We start from the raw sequence: 21,193 nt of genomic DNA on the forward strand, positions 1-21,193 counted from the left end.
GAAAAAAAAAAAAAAAAGCCGCCCGCCTCTCCTGCCCGCCCGCTGCCCGCGGAGCCATGGCCGGGCTGCGGACCTGCGGGCTGCTCCTCTGCCTGCTCCTGGCCCGGGCCATGCACTTCCCCGACTACTCCTACGTGCTGGAGGAGGAGGAGGAGGAGGACGCGGAGCCCCTGGACTACAAGGACCCCTGCAAAGCCGGTAGGACCGGAGCGGGATGGTGGGGGGGGGGATGCGCGCCGGGGGGGGCGGCGGGCAGACAAAGGAGAGAGCGGGGGGGTTGGTGTGAGTGTGTGGAAGTGAGTGTGAGTGTGTGGAAGTGAGTGTGAGTGTGTGAGTGTGTGCCCCGCACGGCTCCGCACTTCGGGGCTTTGCACGGGGGAACTTGGCTCCCCTGCGCCGTGCTGGCCCCGGGGCCGGGGGCTCCCCGCTGCCGGGGGCGGTTGGGGGGGGCGGCAGCGGCTGGCCCTGCTCGGGGATGCAGCTGGTTGTACTTAGGATGGGGAGCGGCGCGGGGGGGCGGCTGGCCCGGCGCCCCGCTTTTTCTCCGCAGCCTTCGCCGCTCCAGCAGCTGTCAAAGGCAGCGGGCAGCCCCCACCCCATCGCAACCCCCCATCGCACCCCAGACCCACACTCTGAGCCCCTTGGCTTTCTCCCTTCTCTCCCAAACCGCAGCCAGAGAAAACTCGTCCCCCCCGGGACGCGCCGGGCCGCAGTCGTCCCGGGACACCCGGGCCAGGGTCTGCCCGGGAGGTGTTTGCCACGGGCCGGGGTCCCTCTGTGCTGGGGCAGGGGGTTGCTGAGCTGTTCTTCAGATTTCGGAGGGGCTGGAAGCAAGCTGGAACCTGTGGGGGGGACAGCCCCTGTGTCCCAGAGCGAGATAAAGGGAACAGAAGGATTTGGGGGGAGTGGGAAACTGAGGCACAGGAGGGACCCCCGGGGCTGAGCGTGGAGGCGAGGGCTTGGGGCTGGCGGGTCCTGGCTGGAGGATCACGTTTCTCTTTAATGGCATTGTCTGCACTGGAAGGCGTCTGTTGATATAACTCTGTCTACATGAGGGCTTTTTCTGGCCAAAAATCCTTCCCTTCCTGCCCTCCCGGGCTGAAACAGCTCGGCTTGCAAAACTGTCCGGGCAGAGCCGGCTGGAGCCTCCGCTCTGCTCCCGCTGCATCCAGCCGGATGGCAGAGACGACGCTTTGCCCACTGACGAGCCAAACTAATCGGGGGGTGGCTTTGCCAGTGGCTGAGGACCCCCTTCTTGCCCCGCTCCCACGCACCCCGAGACCCCCGTCGGCTCGCGGGGCCGGCGAGGCGGCTGCTCCCCCCGCTTCCCTGCCTGCCTTTACGAGATCCTTATGTGACTAATGCAATTACAGCAGCTCTTCCCCAGGGGCCTTCGGGGGGGAAGGTGGGGTGGGGGGGTGGGATCAGGCCCTGCCACGCACCCCGCGAGCCAGGGATTTACCCCTGGTTGGGCTCCGTGGCACCGGGATGGCAAAGTCCAGCAGTGGGGGCTGCTCAGTGGCTGGAGACCTGCCATGGCATCCCGTTGACCTGTGCTGGGGCTTGGTTTTGTTTTGGGGGTGGCGAGTTCCCCCCTCCCGGGCTTCGGGCAGTGCCGGAAACAGCTGAGCACCAAGGCCTCGCCGCCACGGCTCCCGGCAAAGCTGGGGAGGGGAAGCGCCGGGAGAGGAATTTGGGTTCCTCCACACAAGTCATGCCAGAGGTATCCTGAGGCCGCTTGCCCAGGCAGGACGGCTGCCCGCGGCTCGCCGGCCGCCCTGGTGATGCCACCCATCTGCACCGGTGCCAACGGGCCATCCCCGTCGCGGCAGGGGAAGAGCCACCCGTGCCGTCGCGTCTCTTCCAGGGATGCCAAAATGGGACCGCTGGGAGATCCGGCCCTTGGACCAGCCCCCGGGCAGCCAGGGAGGGAGGAATTAGCTGTGGCCCCGGTTTCCCTTCACCCGGTCAGCAGGATATCCAGGTCTCGGTGCCCAGCAGGGAGGAGGGCAGCCGTCGGGTCGGATCCTGGTCGCGTCTCTGGCTGGGAAAGGCAGCCAGCATCACTCCCACCGCCCCCCGCCGCACTGGGGGAGCAGCTTGGATGGGGCTCGCTGGGTTTGCAGAGCCTGGGCAAGCACCAGCCAAACATGTCCAGCCCAAGGGTTTGCTCTGGGCTCGTCCCATGGGACCCCGGGGGGCTACTGAGCGATTCGGCCCCCAGCACCCAGGAGGGCTGCAGCCCACCTTGCTCCCCGCACGCATCTCCGTGGCCACGTTTGGGGGTTCCTGGCAAAAGTGGGGGGCAACATGCTTCTGCCACCCATGGCTGTGCTGTCACCCTGCTGTCCCCACTTGTGCGGAGGGGGGACATGGGGGTGCGCAGCTCTGCAGGGCTCACACAGCCCCCCCCAGGGTGGGTGCTTAGGGGGAATCTGCTCTCCCGTGCTGTCCGGGTGGGCTCAGCATCTCCTGCCCATGGACTGATGGCAGAGCTGTGGGCAGGGGCGGTGCGGGGTGCGTGGATGGGGCTGGGGCGTCTGAGCCCCCCTCCTGGGGGTCCGAGCCCCCCTCCCCGGGTGTAGGAGCTTCCCAGCCGTGCCTGGAGCGCTCTGGCTCCGGCTGCCTGGGTTTCACCTAGATTACACTTTCCAGGCGTAGTCAGCGGAGGCTACTGGTTGCAGTCACACTTGTCAAGCTGCCCAAAAATATTTTCCAGCCGTTATATGTCACTTATTCATGCAGGGTAAAAATCCACCCGCGGAGCCGGGGCCGGCGGGAAGCCTGCGGTTCGGGGCTCGGGACGGCACAGAGACCTTGGAAATCTCAGGCCGATCCCGGGATCTGCTTTATCTTTGTGTAATCACCCGTTCGGTGCGACGGCGTGCTCCGGCGGGGGCCGGGGGTGTGATGGCGAGGCCGGGGGACTCGCTCGCCCGCCCGCCGTCGCTTCCCTCCCTTCCCGGCTCCTGGGAAACCCTCTGGCTGCTGATTCACGCCGGCGGGTCGTGGCGAGGGGGGAGACAGTGTTTCCTGAGGCTTTATCCGTCGCCGCGCCGAGGCTGGGAAACACATGGGATGGGGCGGCCACGGGGAGCCACGGCCGGACCCGGGGAGAACAAAGCAGCCGGGAGGGACATGGGGAAAGGAGGGACGATGGCTCATGGGTGGTTTTTCCCCAATTTTTCATCTTGGCTGTGCCACGGGGAGTGTTTTCTGGGTGAGAACATGCCATCCTGGTTGCCCACAGCTTGCTGAGGTTTGCTGGAGGTCTCCGGCATCATGGCAGGGAGAGAAAACGACATCCCACTGCAACCCAGTGCATCCCGCCGCGCCGCGGAGAGCGGGTGTCCCGCTCCTATCTTGGCTAAGGGCTGCAGGAGGGCTGTTGGTCACCGCTGTCTCATCTACCCAGGGGGGCTTTGCATGGCAAACCCCCCTTCAGACAAGTGCAAAAGGAAAGGAGAAAATCTCCCCCCCTCTGGAGCTGCAGAAGGGTTTAAGCAGCCCGGCCAGGGAGCTGCAAGCAAACTTTGGAAGGAGTTAATCGGTGCCTGGCGAGACTGGTGGGGAGAGGATTGAGCAATAAAAACACGAGGGGGGGGGATATATTTGCAGCCAGAGCCCGGGGGCAGATACACAGAGGTCTGGCAGCCCTTGGGAGCCAGTGCCCCTTGGCAGAGCCAGCACCGGGCAGCAGGGACGGGCACAGTGCCGCTGCCGGGCTCCGGTCCTGCGGCAGTGGCCGCCTTGTGCCCGAGAGCCCGGGTTATCTCCGCGTGTGCTGAGCCGGGTGTCGGGGCGTGTTCCCATCCCCGACGGGCTCCGGTCCCCACGCTCGCCCCGCTGCCACTGGGCTGCCCTCCTCGCAGCAGAATGCAACAACAAACCCCTCTCCGGGGTCCCTCTGGCAAAGCAATTTGGAAATATTTTCCTTTCCAGCAGCTCTCCCTTTCATAAGCACCCGACGCTGCTGGCCCGGGCTGTGTTTTCCTGGGTGACCCGGCTTTGTGGAGGGGAGACAGGGAGAGCCCACTCCCCACGCACGGCCCCGCAGCGCTCCCCCCCACTCCTTCCCAGGGGCTCTGACATGCCTTAGGTTTGGCGTCCTCCACGCCGAGCACCGGAGGAGGCTTTTTCCTCCGTTTGCTGTCACGGAAGAGGAGCAGAAGGAAAACCCCTCCCCTGGAGCGATCAAACCATCCCTCCTGCTCCCGGCCTGCCCCCGGATGTTCATTAGCTGGATGCTCGTTAGCTGGACGCTCTTTACTGCCGAGGGCTGTGTTTATTAGAGGCCAGGCTCCGTGGTGCTTATTTCGTGCTATGCTGCAGCAGCATCCGGCACAGAGCAGGCAAAGGGCTCAGAACCCCCCACCCCAGCACCCAGGGCTGGAGAGGGGAATTGGCCGGGAATGCCCAGGGAAGGTGGAAGCGGAGATGGGTGCTGCATCCAGGCGGGATGTGCCTTGCACCATAGAGGGATGCAGGGGTGAGACAGAGAGGAATTGGGGAAAGGGACAGTCCCACTGCCCTGGACACTGTACTTTAGCATCCCTGCATCCCTGCCTTTCCCGGCTGCCTGGGTGCTGCTTTCTGCCTGCACCCTGCGGAGAGGAGGCCCGGGCTGCCGGAGGGTGCCCGGTGCTGGTACAGCCCCGGATCTTGCAAACGCACCGGCTGGGACAAGGATGCACCAGCGAGGGAACAGCAGGAGGGGGGTCCCAGCTGCCTGCGGGCACGGTGACCCATAGCCCAGCGGCTGTGTGCCAGAACTGGCACTTTGGGGGCCTGCCCCTTTGTGCTGACCGGCTCCGTCTCCCTGTGCCTCAGTTTCCCCACTGGTTGCAGCGGGGCTGTGATCTGGCCTGGCTCCCAGCTTGACCAACCGAGGCTTGAATTCCTGCTTTGTGCCTGCTGCGCTGGTCGGAAGGTGCTCTGGGAAAGCAAATATTCCTCGCCCCGGCGTTTACAGCCTGGCTGCTCCCTCTCTCCGACTGCCGGCGAGGGGCACCGGGAGAGGGGCTGCGCCGCCGCCGCAGGAGAGGAGAGGGTCCAGCTCACCTCCGCCACGTCTCCACCCTGTGCCCGCTGTCTGCGGGGTCTCTGCAGGGCCAACGGCCGCTGGCAGGCTGTGGGGAGCAGGGGGAGACCTGGCATCTGGTGGGGACCCCTACCATCCCCGGGGTGCTCTACATCCCTCCTCCTTTGCACCCACACCTCCGCCCCAGGCCTCTACCGGCGAGGCGGACCCCCGAGGCCAGGGGGGACCCCCCAATTGCAGCCGGTCGAGGCGCCTCCTCCTCTCGCCACGGTCCCGGCGTGTTTTGCCGGGAGCGGAGCTCGCAGCGGGCGCAGCTGGGCTGGCGTGCGGGGGCGAGGGGGCGGCGCGAGGAGCATTCCTCAAATATTTAACGGCTCTGCCGAGCCAGTGGGATGCTGCCCCGGTGACTCCGTGGCTTTACGACCCAGCAGCTCAGCCGAGGCTGGGATGCACCTATTCAACCGCTCTCCTCCATCCTGCCCCGGCGATGCCTCCGTCCCTGGCCGGGGCAGAGCGACTCGCTCCCTGCCTCCTCGCACTCTCCGAACCCTCCGCTCTGCTCCCGGCCTCGCACCGGGAGTGATGCTCGTGGCTCAGCATCACACGAGGACTCGGTGGCTGGGCTGGAGCTGCTAAGCTGACGAGGGAAGGCTGGGCTGAGCTTTTGCTCCGGGGCAGGAGATGCTGCCCGTCCTTCTGAGCCACGGGAGCCCGTCCTGCCCGGTGCCACTTCGAGCGATGAGGGTCCTTCCCGTCCAGCACCACGCACGGGGGCTCGTTTGCCCCAGACTGACCTGGAACACGATCCCGTCCCGTTTATCTGCCGCCCTCCCCTGCCAAGGCTTCCCCGCCGCTCTGTTTGCTTTTGCCTGCGCACCAGAACATCGCGTTCGCGCCCCGGCCTCTTCCCGCGGGTTATTATTTTATTTTTTTTTGTGCTGTGACACAGTTCTCAACCTTGGTGGAGTCCGAGGTCCAGCTCATCCCGAAATCCCGGTGATGCCAGAGAGGTCAGGCCCACGGGTACCCCTCTCCGCTCCTTGCCTCGCCCTGGGGGATACAGGATGCTGAGCAGCTCCTGCATCCTTGGCACACAGCGGCGGGGGGCACAGCGGGACCCTGCAGGGATGGCCACCAGCCGTGCGCGGGCAGGAGGTGCCTGTAGCATCGGGACGGGGTGCCGCGGGGCTTGGCCCGGGTCCGAATGAAGAAACCTTGTTTGTCTAAAGCTTCGGCCTCGGGGGTTACGTCACCGTTCCAAGAACCCGAAAGAAAACACACAGCACAAAAAAAGTCAAACAACAGCGCGGGGCTGAGTTATCTCCTGGCGTCGGGGGGAGGAAGAGCTCGGTGGGAGCCTCGCCTGGCAGGTCCCGAACAGCTGGTTGTTTTCCGGGTGGCGGGAGGGATGTGCATGGCCCCTCTCCCCTTCCCTGCTCCTTCCCGTTCCTCTCTGGCCGACGGGGACGAGGATGGAGCCATCATGTCCCCATGGCTGGTGCCTGCCCTTGAAGCTGGTGCCCCGCTGGCGCCGCATCCTCCCTGCTGGCATCGCATCCTCCCCACTGGCACTGCCGTGGCTCAGACCTTGCCCCCAGTGCCTCCACAGCCAGCGCTGGATTGAGCCGAGGGCAGCCCCTGTGGCACAACCCGCAGCCGTCCGGGCTGGGAACGGCTCAGGGACACCAGATCCTCTCCAGGGATGGTGGGTGAGCCATGCCCCGTGGCCTGGGCTCCCTTGGGCACCCGGGCAGCACTGTGCCCCAGCGAGGCGAGGCTGCTGGTTGCAGGACATGGGTACTGAGAGGTGCAGTGCCTCAGTGAGTGCCATCTGCTCCTGATGAGCATGAAGCTGGGCTGGCACCTCCCTACTGCAGCCCAGCCCGGCTCCCCGGTGCGTTTCCCCCTGCTCTGCCATGTGCTTTGCCAAGATTTGGCAGCTCCTCGCCACCCACGGCAGTGGGCTGGGACCTCTCCTGCCCCTGGCACATCACCTTCACCCCACGAGCCTCCCACTTGCAGGGGGTCCCCTTCACGTGCAGGGGGTCCCTCCACCTTGGAGGGAGGATGCTCGCTCGGCGAGCTGCTGTGGCACAAACCAGGGAGGGGCGAGTGGCAGCAGCGTGGCAGTGGCTTTGGCAAAGCCCCTCCAAGAGGTTAACAGCATCTGGCGAGTAGAGACCCCCCCCCCAAAACCACCCCACGTGTCACCGGGACCGGCGTGCATGGGGAGCGAGCGGGAGGTGGCCTCAACCAGAGCCAAAACCAACGTGGAAGTTTCTCAATCCAACACTTTGGGCTTGTCCCCAACGTGTCCTTACAGCGCCGGCTGCCGGGACACCCCCTCGCCGCCGCCCCACGGCTCCCGCGTTCCCTCCGGGAGCAGCCAGCCGCCTCCTCCCCCCCCGGGGCTGGGGATTTTGGGGGGAGCCAAGCTGCCTCGTGCTGCCTGGGGATCCAGCCCCACATCCCCGCGCTCGCCTGCCCGGCTCTCTCACGTATCCCAAATCCCTCACATATGGTTTCTATATCACTTGGCTCTGCCGGCGCTTGCTCGGCTGTAAGCGAGCTTACTTTTCCTTGTCTTTCCATGCAGCTCTTGGCACGGGATGCTCGTCCTTCCCCCCAGCCCTGGTCCTCCCCCACGCTGCCCGTTCGGACACGTCTCTCCCAGCCCCGGGGAGGGTGCGGGGAGGCCGGGACCGGCTCCTGCCTCTGCTCTGCCCTCAATTGCAGCCTGGCCGTGCCAGCGGCGAGTCGGTGCCAGGGGAGGTGCCGGCACCGGCTTGTTTGCTCTTTCCCTGGCTTTGCCGCAGGTCTGCTCTCCACCCTGAGGCTTCCTCTGCTGGGATGTGCCCACCAGCCGAGCAGTGCTGGGGACAGACCCATAACATGGCTTTTTCACCCCAAAGCGCTCCACAGCACCGCCGGAGCAGGGTTTGGGCTCGGTGCCATGCAAAGGCACAGGGTGCAGTCGAGCTGGGGTGTCCGGGCTGGTCCTCTCGCCCCGTGCTGGTTGTTTTGGACTTGTCAGGGTTATCCTAATTGTCCCGCCTTGCTTTTGTAATTAGTGGCTCTTTTGGGATCCACTTGCTAATTGCTTGGAGCGTGAACTTGGCACCGCTCCCCCCCATCAGCCCCTGAGCCGGTCCAGCCCCTCCACTCCCCATCACTGCCATTTCCCTGCCCTTCCCCAAGGGCTGGCGAGGGCAAGGGGTGCCCGGGACCCCCCATTCACCCCAGGTGCTCACAAACCCTGGTGAGAAACCCAGCCCCACCGCACGCTGGCTGCATCCAGAGCCTCCATGCCGGCGCTGGCGCGGCGGCGCGGCGCGGCATGACCTCAGCCAGCCCTCGCTCTCGGGCCGCGGCGTTTCCGCAAAAGCCGGGTCCCGGGGGCTCGATGCCGGCCAAGTGCCGAAGCCGGGAGCCGCATCCTGCAGCGTTGACTCATGGCGAGGCCGTGGCACGCGGAAAGGCAGAGAGCAGGGCAGGAGGAAGAGGAGGAGGAAGAGCTGTGCAGGGTTATATCCTCCAGCTCCGTAACGCTGAAGCATCCCTGCACCCCCAACCCTGCTGGAGCCGGGGCGGAGTGGAGCTGGAGGGGCTCATGGCCCCGGCAGACGGACGGACAGACGGACGCCCCTCGGCCGGCTCCATTCCTGCGGGCGCTGGGCGCAGCGGGAGCTTCCTGGGCCATATGGCTTTGCTTCGCCGTGGCAGATGACTTGGAGGTTGTTGGAGCATCCCGGGGCTGTGGGAGCTTTGGACGGGGCTGAGGGGGGCAGGAGCCGGGCAGGAAGAGGGTCCCGAGCCCAGCGTTGGGTTTTGCAAAGTGAAAGAAAAAAAAAAAAAAAAAGGCAGTTTTGCAACACAAATAATAACAGAAACCCTAAAAAGCGATGGACCGGGCTTTATGCAAACCAGATGTCAGCGTGGGGCTGGCTCCAGCTGCTGGGAGAGCCGGCACGGCGGCGAACTGGGAGCGGGGGGAGCCCGGCCGACACCATGCTCCCTTTCCCTCCCAGCCCCCAGTTGTAGGAAAGGAGGAGGAGGAGGAGGAAGGGCTTGCCTTCCTCCTCAGAGGTATGCTGGGGCTGAGGAGAGGCTGGGTGCAGAGACCCCAGCCCCAATGGGCTTTGGGGTCCCCCAGCAGCGCCTTGGGGGGGGGCTCATACCTCCTCCCACCGCCCCCCCCAGCTGCCTTCCTGGGAGACATCGCCCTAGATGAGGAGGACCTGCAGCTCTTCCAGGTGGACCGGGTGGTGGACCTGGCACGCCGCACCATCACGCGCCTGCCCACCAACTCCTCAGGTACCGCCGCGGCCCCCGACCCTCCCAGCCACCTCCGTCCCTGGGGGCTGCCCACGCTCACCCCCCTGCTACCCCGCAGGCAGCAACACCACCAGCGCCAGCCCACGGCCTGGCCACCAACCACACAGCCGGGGCCGGCAGCGGGCACGGAGCCGCCGCGCCGCCACGTCGCGGCCGGAGAGAGTGTGGCCGGACGGGGTCATCCCCTACGTGATCAGCGGCAACTTCAGCGGTGAGTGCAGGCGAGCCGGGGGGGGTGATGCTCTGTCCCCGGCGTGCCTCAGTTTCCCCATGCCGGGCTGACGGCCCCCGCCGCCCCCTCCTGCAGGCAGCCAGCGAGCCATCTTCCGGCAGGCGATGCGGCACTGGGAGAAGCACACCTGCGTCACCTTCCTGGAGCGCAACGACGAGGACAGCTACATCGTCTTCACCTACCGCCCCTGTGGGTATGTGGAGGGGGGTCCCAGGCATGCATCAGGACCACCCTGCCCCTTGGCTCTTGCATGGCAAAGAGGGAGCGCGGCGGCTCGTTAGGATGCTCGGCCAATGTGCCTTGGCACCGAAACGCCTGTGTTGGCGTGTGCGTGGTGCTAAGCGGCTGGCCCGGACCCGCTCGGTTTGGTGGAGGGCTGGGGGGAGAAGGGGACCCGTCCCTGGGGTCTGGTCCCTGTGGGTGTGGGGGGCACAGAGGGTCTCAGAGCCGCCGATCTGCAGTGCCCACCGCCACGGGCCAGGGGCTGAGGTCGATGACGCGGCACCAGCTGGGCGTGCAGCGAGGCTGATGCCAAAGGAAACAGGGGTTTGGAAGAGCTCAGCGTCTTCACGCGTCAGGGCACGGCCCCGGCCAAGCAGATGGTGGTTAGGAGGAGGCTTCCCCCTGGAACGGGCTGTGCACGGCGGCGGGGGGTGCCGGTCTGCGCCCCCGCACCGGCGCGAGCCCTGAGCCTGGATCTGCCCAGCGGGGTTGGCTGGATGTAGATGAGAGTCCATCCATGGCACAGGATGGGCACCCATGGGAGCAGCATCTTGGGATGCCGGGGCTGCCTGCAGCCGTGCCGTGCCGTGCCGTGCCATGCCATGCCGTGTCAGGGGCAGGATCCAAACTCTCCCAGTTTCCCAGCAGAGCTGATGTTCGAGGCATGGCTCGAGCTCCCAGTGTGGGCAGGATGGCTGGAGCTCCCAGCCAGCCGAGGCAGCAGGGATGCTTCCCAGGAGCTCCACGCTGAGCAGGACCGTGGCAGCTGATGCTCCTGGCCTGAGCCAGGGGAAGCACCGGGATGCCCACACCACAGGGCCATCCCTGCCAAGAGAGCTGGGGCTCACCCGGTGCCCCCCACCTCCCCCCAGGTGCTGTTCTTACGTGGGCCGCCGAGGAGGGGGACCCCAGGCCATCTCCATCGGCAAAAACTGCGACAAATTCGGCATCGTGGTGCACGAGCTGGGCCACGTCATCGGGTTTTGGCACGAGCACACGCGCCCTGACCGGGATGACCACGTCTCCATCATCCGGGAGAACATCCAGCCAGGTAGGGACCAGCCTCCCTCCTCCTCCTCTTCTCCCCACCACGGGGTGCTGCCAAAGCCAGGGTCCCCGCCTGATGCCGTCCCCTTCCCGCCTGCCTCCACAGGGCAGGAGTACAACTTCTTGAAGATGGAGCCGGAGGAAGTGGAGTCGCTGGGGGGAGACGTACGATTTCGACAGCATCATGCACTACGCCAGGAACACCTTCTCCAGGTGCATGGCCAGGGTGGCTCACCCACGTGTCCCCGTCCTCCCCGCAGCACTGGGAATGGTGGCACAGGGTCCTCAGCCCGGGGGACGGTGACACAGGGTCCCCAGCCCTGGGGGATGGCAGCACGGGGTCCCCAGCCCCGGAGGACGGCTGCACGGGGCCTCAGCCCCAGGGGATGGTGGCACGGGGTCCCCAGCCCCGGGGGACAGTGACACGGGGTCCCCAGCCCCGGGGATGGTGGCACGGGGTCCCCAGCCCCAGGGACAGTGGCACGTTTGCAGCTCTGCACTGGGGTTAATGCAAGGCTCCAACTCCTGCCAGGGCAGGATGAAAGCCATCCCTTTCTAGGGCAGGGACGGTGCTGTCCCCCCCCCCGGTCACCTCCGCCGGGGACACGTCCCCGCTGACTCACCGGCCCGCAGGCTTTAATTAGCCGGGCTGTTTTTAGCATCCTTCCCCCGGCAGCGGGGAGCAGCTGCAGCCCCGGTGTTTTCCAGCCTCTCTCCGCTCCCACCCCAGGGGCATCTTCCTCGACACCATCCTGCCCAAGTACGACGTGAACGGGGTCCGGCCCGCCATCGGCCAGCGGACACGTCTGAGCAAGGGGGACATCGCCCAGGCCCGCAAGCTCTACCGCTGCCCCGGTGAGTGCCACTGGCATGGCTCTGCCAGACCCTGGGCCGGGGCCGTGTGTCGCTGCCAGGGGGCTGGGGTGAGCGTGCACGGTGGGAAACGGCTCTGCTTTCGGCCCGAGACTTGACAAAGGAAGCATCACCCTGGCGGGATCCCCTGTTCCCAGTGGAAAAACACTCTTTGGGGTCCTTCCTTGCCGTCAGACCCCCTGCATGGAGCAGGCAAGTTGCCTTTCTCCATCCACGGCACTTTTCTGGGGCGTTCGTGAGCAGAATTAAATGGAAGAGTGCGATGAGCCACAGGGCTCTGCCCGCGTGAGCCAGGGCATCCTCGGCTGCCCTCTTCTGCCACTCCTCCGAGAAAAGAGCATCCGCCTGAGAGCATCCCCCAAAAAGCATCCTCCAAGAGCACAGCGTCCCCTGAGAGCATCCTCTGACAGCAGAGCATCCTCCACGAGCAAAGCAGCCTCAGAGACCATCCTCCAAGAGAGAGTCCGTTACCGGCGTGGTCCCACTACGGACCACGGTCTTCCCCCAGGCTGGCACCTGGAATGGTGCAGAGGATGTTGGTCCATGAACGATGCCATCGCTGCGGGCGCTGGGGTTGCTGGCGTGAGCTCCCCTGGCTGCAGGCACGTGTTCCGGGACCGGACTGGCAACATCTGCAAGGAGTTTGGCTCCCACACGCTCCCACTTAATTCCAGTGACTAATTAGCAGCCTGGAAGAGGGAAAGCTTTGTCGAGGGGCCCTGGCAGCCGGCCGTGCCACGTTCGGGGGCTGCAGGGGAGCGAGGCTGCGAGCAGGAAAAGTCATTAGTTTGGAGGGGGGATGGTGGAAAAACAGCCCCCCCCCAAAAAAAAAAAAGCCCCTCTGCAGCCTGGCTTTCCTTTCCCTTTGTTTCCACTGTAAAGCAAGGAGGGAAAAAAGGCAGCGAGCCCGGGGTTTCAAGCCACCTTTTTTTTTTTTTTAACGTTTCACCTTTCATCTCGCAGCCCCCCCCTGCCCCGAGCGGGAGGTGGGGGGCGGCCGCCTTGGCCCCGCGACTGCCGGAGCGAAGCGCCGTGTGCCGCGGCGTCATGTGGCTTCCAGATGGCAACGCTGGGCCGGATCCAGCCGCGGCCGCGTGAACCTGCCCGGAGCCCGGGCGGCGAGCCGGGACCCCGCGGCGGGGCAGGGCACGGGGTGGGGGGGCCACGGGATGGCTCCTGGCCCTGGGGCTCGGTAGCCAGGAGTGGGGCACGGTGCTTGCAAGGGGGTGCCAGGGAACCAGGAGCATCTCTGGCTGCTCTGGTGAGGTTTGGGGCTTTTTGGGGTCGCTGTGGCAAGGCGGTGATGGTGGTTTTTTGCGAACTGTCCTCAGGGTCAGGGATTTGGGTGGGAAAAGGGTGCATGGGGGGTGGAGGCAGTGGCTGGTCCGAACCTGATGCCACCCATCCCGATGCCAGGGGGGCTTCCCGAGGGTCTGATTCCCACTTTTCCCCCTTCGCAGCCTGTGGGGAGACGCTCCAGGACAGCCAGGGCAACTTCTCCTCCCCGGAGTTCCCCAACGGATACTCTGCCCACATGCACTGCGTCTGGAGGATCTCCGTCACCCCCGGAGAGAAGGTACCGAAGCACCCCACCTCCTCCCAGCCCTCCTCTCCCTCCTCGCCCCGCCTTCTCCCTTTTTTTCGGGGTGCCCCTAACTCCAGCATCCCCCCGGACGGTGCCACGCTGCGGGTCGGGATGCTGCCGGGCATCACCGCGGAGCGGGTCCGGGTACTATTTGGACTCTTGGCACGCTCTGGCAGGCACAGACCCCGCAGGGCATTTGGGGGGCTCACCCCACACTCTTTTCCCCCCCTTTTCCTGACCATAGATCATCCTGAATTTCACCACCCTGGATCTCTACCGAAGCCGGCTGTGCTGGTACGACTACGTGGAGGTGAGAGACGGGTTCTGGAGAAAGGCCACGCTGCGAGGTAACCAACCGGGAGCGCTTCGCCTGGCTGGCACTGCCTGCCCGCTGCCTGCCCGCTGCCCTCACCTCCCGCCCCGCCGCGTGGGCATGCTCCGGGTGCTGGCAGCGGGGTCCCCTCTGCCTCTATCCCTGCCTGACTGTGATGTGCCAAAACCCTGGGGTGGGATGGGGGGGAAACCAGCCCCCAGAGCAGTTATTGCGGTGAACAGGGGGTTCCCAGTTTCGCTGGCCAACAGCAGTGAAACCAGTCTGGCTGAGCCGGCTGGCCGGCACGTTTTTCCCCAGGGAGGTGCCAGTATCTCGGTGCCATCTCCGTGAACTCGATGTTCCCCAAATCCCATTTGACTCCGCATCATGCAACCCCCCAGAAATATCCAATTTCCGTCAAATAGCCAGAAAATCCGAAGGGGAGCAGGGCAAGAAGCAGCAATTTTCACTTAAGATGTGGGAGGGGGAACCAGGATGTGGCAGTGAGGAAAGAGGAGGGTGCCTGGCCGGCGGCAGCCCAGCACGCCTTCATCCCCAGGCAGGTTCTGCGGGAACAAGCTGCCCGAGCCCATCATCTCCACCGACAGCCGCCTCTGGGTCGAGTTTCGGAGCAGCAGCAACTGGGTGGGCAAAGGCTTCTTCGCCATCTATGAAGGTAGGGGGTGGGTGGGGAGGGGGAGCGAGGAGGGGCAAGAAGGTTGGGGGGGTGGGGGGCTCAGGCAGCTTCTCTTCCCGTCCAGCCATCTGTGGGGGGGACGTGAAGAAGGACAACGGGCACATCCAGTCTCCCAACTACCCCGATGACTACCGGCCCAGCAAGGTGTGTGTCTGGAAGATCACTGTCTCCGAGGGCTTCCACGTGGGATTGACCTTCCAGTCCTTCGAGGTGGGTGAGCATCTCCCACCCCGCGCCGTGCCGGTCCTCACCGTCCCTGGGGTGGGAAGGGGAAAACCTCCCCAGCAGCACCTCCTGGACTGGATGCATGGGATGGGCTCGGGGTCACAGCAGGGCTGTTGCTGCCCTGCCTGGCTGCCCACTCCATGCTGCTTCCGTGCCTCAGTTTCCCCACGCAACAGACCAGCTCCATCGGCTGGTGGATGTGTGGGTCTGGGAGCGTGGGGGTAAGGAGAGGGTCAGGCAGGGTTTGGGGATGCTGGGGACGTGACGGTGTCCCCCCACCTCTGCTAACACCCCCCCGCCAGATCGAGCGGCACGATAGCTGTGCCTACGACTACCTGGAGATCCGGGACGGCAGCAGCGAGTCGAGCAGCCTCATCGGGCGCTACTGCGGCTATGACAAGCCGGACGACATCAAGAGCACCTCCAACAAGCTCTGGATGAAATTCGTCTCCGACGGCTCCATCAACAAGGCGGGCTTCGCCGTCAACTTCTTCAAAGGTAGGAGATGCGCCGGGGCGGTGGCGGGGGGCACGACTGGGGGGCCAGTAGCCCTCCCTGCCCGCTCAGCCCCCCCTGCCCCTGCCCAGAGGTGGATGAGTGCTCGCGTCCCAATAACGGCGGCTGTGAGCAGCGCTGCGTCAACACCCTGGGCAGCTACAAATGCGCCTGCGACCCCGGCTACGAGCTGGCCTCCGACAAACGCCGCTGCGAAGGTGGGTGCCCCCCTTGCCCGCTGCCCCTTCCCTTTCCCCATCCACCCTGTGCAGCATCCCTCATCCCGGGGAGCCCCGGGGACGTGACGGGCGCTGGGTGCCTCCCGCTCTGCAGCCGCCTGCGGAGGTTTCCTCACCAAGCTCAACGGGTCCATCACCAGCCCGGGGTGGCCCAAGGAGTACCCCCCCAACAAGAACTGCATCTGGCAGCTGGTGGCCCCCACCCAGTACCGCATCTCCCTGCAGTTCGACTTCTTCGAGACCGAGGGCAATGATGTGAGTCGCCCGGGGTGCAGCCCCTCTCCATCGCCCGCGTCCCCTGGTGCCACCGGTGGCTTGTAGGGTGGCACAGCCGTGCCACCGGCCCCGTGTCGGTCCCCCTCACCCCCCCCCTCACCTCTCCCACCCTACAGGTTGCAAATACGACTTCGTGGAGGTGCGCAGCGGGCTGACCGCCGACTCCAAGCTGCACGGCAAGTTCTGCGGCGCCGAGAAGCCAGACGTCATCACCTCCCAGTACAACAACATGAGGATCGAGTTCAAGTCCGACAACACCGTCTCCAAAAAAGGCTTCAAAGCCCGTTTCTTCTCAGGTAGAGCTGCCCGGCCCTGGCACGGGCATCCCCTGCCCTCCCTCACCCAGCCGACCCTCCCCGCGCCCCGAACCGCTGCTAACGCCTGCCCTCGCCCGCGCCGGGGGTGCAGCCCCCGGTCCTAGCCCGGTGGCAGGGTGATCCGTGGGTCTCTGCCCCGCAGGGGGGTCTGAACTCCCCCAGCCTCCAGCAGCCCGACTGGCAGCACGTTTTGCTGCCTCTTGAGGCTTTTCCCCCATTTTGGGGGGGGAAAATTGGGTCCTACTTCAAATGCTGGAGGTCCCCAAACGGCTGGTGGGTGCTGGGCTCCAGCTGCATCCGCAAAGCACCGGGAAAGGCGCTGGGGACAGGGATGTGCTCGGCCCTGGAGGGGCCAGCTCTGGCCACGGGGAACAGCTCTAAATCCCCCCACCAAGCCCTGCCGTGGACCTGGCACTGCACCCCCGGAGTGGCGTTACCCGGGGAGGGCGGTGATGCCCGCGCTCCGCTGCTGCGCTGCTCCACCCCGCTCTGCTGCACGGCCACTGGCTTCCTCCGCTTCCCGGGCAGGGGGCTCCGCATCCCCGCCAGCGCCGGGGAGGGGGGATATCAGCATCCGGCCACCACCCCATCTCAAGTCTCTGGAGTGGTCCCTCCTCCCAAAAACCATTACCTGCTTATGCCTGTCTGGTCTGTGGTCCTCTCTTCCTCTCCCGGGCCACTCCACCAGGAGATGGTGGCACCTTCAGCTGGGTCTTGGCGGGGGTAGGGATGGGGACACGGAGCGAAACCACACGCTGGCTGCGGCCAAGCATCTCCCGGGGCTGGTCTCCGGGCTGGGGGCTACCGCAGGACCCTCGTGCAAGAGAGGGTCCCCATCGGCACGGTGCCCTTGGACATCAGCCCAGCCGTGAGCGACCGACAGCACCTCCCTGGACAGGCTGAGCTGGACCGGACCACCGATGCCTTGCACTTCCTGCTGCTTTTTGGCCCCGTCGAGGCCGTTTTTGAGGGGCAGCGCGGCCGCTCGGCTGCGGAGAGGCAGCCGGCAGCTGGCCGGAGCGGCAGAGACCCGCGGGCCGGGGGTAGAGTATCTTTGCTTTATTTTTTTAATTAAAACCAAGGCAAGTAAGGTGGCCCGGCGGGGCCCAGCCGTCGGGAGCCGGCACCCTCCAGCAAAAGGAGACCTCGGGAAAGCCCAGCGGGACCACGGGGCAGCCGGGTGAGTCTCCCCTCATCGCACTTCGGGCTCCTTCCCTCTCCCCTTTTGCCCTCCTCCTCCTCCCGCCAGGATGTGTGGTGGTCCCATGGGGGCTGCTCCCATCCTGGACCACCAAACTTTTTCCTCCACCCTCTCTCCGCTCAGGTCTCGGGCTTTCCCGGCAGGAGGACCACGCTGGAGGATTCGGCCACACCAGGGGCCGTCCTCTGGTCCACCCCCCCGGGGTCGCTCCCGGCCAGCCCTGGGCAAAGCATCTCCCGAGCGGCTCCTTTTTAGCCGCGGAGGGTCTCTGGGCCCCTTCCCCACCACTCCGGACACAACCAGCCACCGAGCCCTTCCCCTCGGTGCCGCAGCCAGCCTGGCTGCCCGGGCATCCATTTTCCCCCCCCGGTGAAGATGTGGCCCCTTCCTCTTTCCTTCTCTTCCTCCTCCTCGCGGGCCGGGGGCGACGGGAGGCAGCAGCCGGCTCCGTCGGTTGGCACCTAAGGATGCGTTCGCCTGGGAATTCACCGCGGTGTCGGCACCCAGGTACGTCCCCCCCGCTCTCCGCTGAGCTCCGGTGCACGCGGGGGTTCCGTAGTGGGGTGATGGGTGCAGGCTGGGGCTGTGGGGCGGGGAGCAGCCCGGAGCCATGGGGATGCACGCCGGGATAACAGCGAGGGTCGCGGTGAGCAAGCTGGTTGGAATAAAGGATTGCTAAAGACACTGGCCCGGTGGGCTTCTTTCCTCTGCCAACTCTCTCCGCTCTTGTCTCGCCCGCCCAGGCTCCCTCCGTCCCACCGGCGGGGCGATGCCGTGCGCCCCCCCACCCGGTGCTGGAGCTGCTCTGAGCCCACCCGGCCCATCCGAAGCCCCTTCCCATCCCCAAACGAGCCTTTCCGCCTCGCTTCCTCTCTCAGACCTTGGAGACGTCCAGGTTATAGCCTCTGGTTGAGAGGCGGCCGCGGGGCTTGGGGCTGCCCCGAGGGGCTGGGGGGGGCTGGGGCAGGACCCCCCTCACTGCTGCCAGTGGCTCCAGGAGGGACACTCTCCTCCGGCATCGCCCTTTCCCTGGGGCACGGGGCGAGCTTGGCACAGAAAAGGATGCTGGGGTGGCTGGTGCCCGCTTGCTGCTGGCTTCTCCCTGCTGCTGCCCACTCCCCAAACCATCGCCCCATGGGGAGGGGGAGCAAGGAGGGGTGATGGGTCATGGAGCATCCCGCCCCGACCCCAAAGTGGGGGTTCTGGGGGGGGGTTGGTGAGCCCCGAGATGCCAGCGATAGGGACCTCAGGCAGGTGATGGGCACTGGGAGGTAAGTACAGCCAGCCCAGCAGGATGGCTTGCCCCGGGTGAGCCCAAACCTCTCTGCTGCCGTTCCCCCACCTCTCCCAGAAGCCCACCCGAAGCCCATCCTCATCCTCCCAGAGCCAACCATACTGCCTCCTCCTCCTCTTCCTCTTCCTCCCCGCGGAGCCACTCGCCGCTGAGCCCCGGCTGCACGAGGGGCTCACGGGGGTCCCCCCCGCTGCCTGCTTCCCGGCTGCCACTCTGCATGCCCCGCCACCCCCGCCGCCCCCCCGCTCCCCCATCGCTCCCCCCCTTCTCCCTCTCTCTTTGCAGAGAAGAAGCAGCAGCTGCAGCCCCCGAAATCTCGCCCGCCCGGCCTGAAGTTTCGCCTGCAGAAGCGGCTGCGGGGCCCATCCTGAGCCACGCCGTCCTCTCCGTCTTTCTCAGGAACGCCGCGGCCCCGGGTGCCGCGCGGGAGCATGCCGGGGCCGAGCCGAGCCGAGCCGAACCGTGCCACCGGCTCCGGCAGCCCCTTGCTTGACAGAACTGGTTGTTGGCCTTATTTTTATTTTTTTTTTAATTTTTTTTTTGGGGGGGGAAGGGGGTTGTTTTAAGCACCCCCTCACCCCATCCCCATTGTTTTTGTCATTGACCAGCTGACCTTGGTTTTTTTTTTTGTTGTTTTTTTTTTCCCTCCCCCCCCAATTTTTACCGCGTCTGTGACATTTCCCTATCGATGAGTAAAGAGGGGACTCCCGCGTCCTGGTCTTTCTTGTGCATCTTTGGTTGTCACTGTGTGTTTTTTCTACCTTCCCCCATCTGTACCGTAAGCAGGTAATGGTTGTGCCCGTGGGTGAGCCCCGGGAGAGGAGGACCCATCCCGTCCACCCACAGGGGCTGCCCCGGCTTGGGCGAGGGACGGCGGATCTGCTTGCTGCTAGCCGTAGGCGCTTGCTTGGCTGGGCGCTCCCCGGAGGGCAGCGGCGTGGGGCTGGGGACCGGCACGCACCGGGCAGAGCCGTGCCGGGATGCCGCGCCGGGATGCTGGTTGCTGGATCTTTCCCCACCCGGCTCAGCCGTGATCCCTCTGCTCTCTCGGCAGACAAGGACGAGTGCTCCAAGAACAACGGGGGCTGCCAGCATGAGTGCCTCAACTCCTTCGGCAGCTACGAGTGCCAGTGCCGCAGCGGCTTCGTGCTGCACGACAACAAGCACGACTGCAAGGAAGGTGGGTCCGAGCCCCAGACCTCCCCCCTTTCTCATCCCCAGCAGGACCCCCACATTTGTGACCCCCCGCTCTCCCCGCAGCCGGCTGCAACCACAAGGTGACATCCATCTCGGGGACCATCACCAGCCCCAACTGGCCCGATAAATACCCCAGCAAGAAGGAGTGCACCTGGGCCATCAGCACCACGCCGGGGCACCGCGTCAAGCTGGTAGGGCTGGGCTTGGGGGGCACACTGGGCATGGGGGTGGGCAGCACCAGGGATCCCCCTCTGCCGAGCCCCGCTGAGCGCCGGTGGCTCGGCTGTCGCCTCCGCAGACCTTCTCGGAGCTGGATGTGGAGGCGCAGCAGGAATGTGCCTACGACCACCTGGAGATCTACGACGGCAAAGATGCCAAAGCCCCGGTGCTCGGCCGCTTCTGTGGAGCCAAAGAGCCTGAGCCCCTCGTCTCCTCCGGCAACAAGATGTTCCTCAAGTTCGTCTCCGATAACTCCGTCCAGAAGAAGGGCTTCGAGGCCACTCACGCCACAGGTACCGCCTTTGGGCTGGGGAAACCTGGTTATGGGGTGGGGGAGACTGTGGACCCTCCTAAACCAGATCCCCCACCGCTGTGGCTTCTCCCGCAGTGTGCGGGGGCCAGGTACATGCCGAGGTGAAGACCAAGGACTTGTATTCGCACGCACAATTCGGGGATAACAACTACCCGGGGGGCTCGGACTGCGAGTGGGTGATCATGGCCGAGGAGGGCTACGGCGTGGAGCTCATCTTCCAGACCTTCGAGGTCGAGGAGGAAGCCGACTGCGGCTACGACTACTTGGAGCTCTTCGACGGCTACGACGGGACGGCCCCACGTCTCGGCCGCTTCTGCGGGTCCGGGGTGAGCTGGGGATGGGGGGAGCGATGGGGTGGGGAGGGGTGCGAGGCTGCAGGGGCGACGGGTGAAGCTGAGCTGAGCTGGTGCAGAGAAATCCCCGGGGGGATTTGGGGATGTACATGGGGGTGCAAGGATTTTGCACCCTCCCCATGGCAAATCCACCCTCTCCCTGCCAAGCTCGTGCATCCCAAGGATGCTCCTGGTCCTGAGCATCCCTCTCTCTCGCCCCGGCAGCCCCCGGAGGAGGTCTACTCGGCCGGAGATTCCGTGATGATCCGCTTCCACTCAGATGACACCATCAACAAGAAGGGTTTCCACCTTCGCTACACCAGCACCAAGTTCCAGGACACGCTGCACACGAGAAAATGAGGGCCGGGGGTCCCGGTCCCCCCACCCCACCAGCAGGGGAGGAGGAGAAGGAGGAAGAAGAGGGCAGGGAGGAAGGAAGGGGGGAGCGCCACCCCGCACGGACTGCACGGAGGAGCACACAGCCAACCTCAGCACTCAGACACGCTCACACGGGGCCCTGGGGCTCGGGTGCCCACGGGCACAAGGCGGGCAGAGGAGGGGGGGGGTCCACTCTGCCAGCAGCCGCCCCCACACCGGGTGCTGGGGGGGTGTCCGAGCGGGACCTGCTCCCCTTCCTCGCCCCGGCTGAGCCGGCCGCAGGTCTCCGAATGTACAAACCAGTAACCGGGAAGAGCCCAACACGCAGAAGGTGCTGTCTCTGTCTTGTACCGACGAAATAA

General features: G+C 65.6%; 1 protein-coding gene across 1 annotated transcript; it reads left to right on the forward strand.

Moving 5' to 3' along the window:
- Positions 1 to 56: 56 nt before the first annotated feature.
- BMP1 (bone morphogenetic protein 1) lies at positions 57 to 20,813 on the forward strand. Its single transcript, XM_086628060.1, is given in 21 exon segments — positions 57 to 198; positions 9,242 to 9,355; positions 9,435 to 9,587; positions 9,684 to 9,801; positions 10,703 to 10,881; positions 10,984 to 11,033; positions 11,035 to 11,090; positions 11,608 to 11,732; positions 13,211 to 13,326; positions 13,580 to 13,682; positions 14,208 to 14,324; positions 14,410 to 14,555; positions 14,873 to 15,068; positions 15,158 to 15,283; positions 15,399 to 15,563; positions 15,697 to 15,876; positions 19,447 to 19,572; positions 19,653 to 19,780; positions 19,888 to 20,101; positions 20,197 to 20,447; positions 20,679 to 20,813. Coding segments are annotated over 21 exon segments (2,940 nt in total).
- Positions 20,814 to 21,193: the final 380 nt, after the last annotated feature.

This window comes from Tauraco erythrolophus, chromosome 29 (assembly GCF_009769465.1).
Source record: "Tauraco erythrolophus isolate bTauEry1 chromosome 29, bTauEry1.pri, whole genome shotgun sequence".
Taxonomy (NCBI): Eukaryota; Metazoa; Chordata; class Aves; order Musophagiformes; family Musophagidae; genus Tauraco; species Tauraco erythrolophus.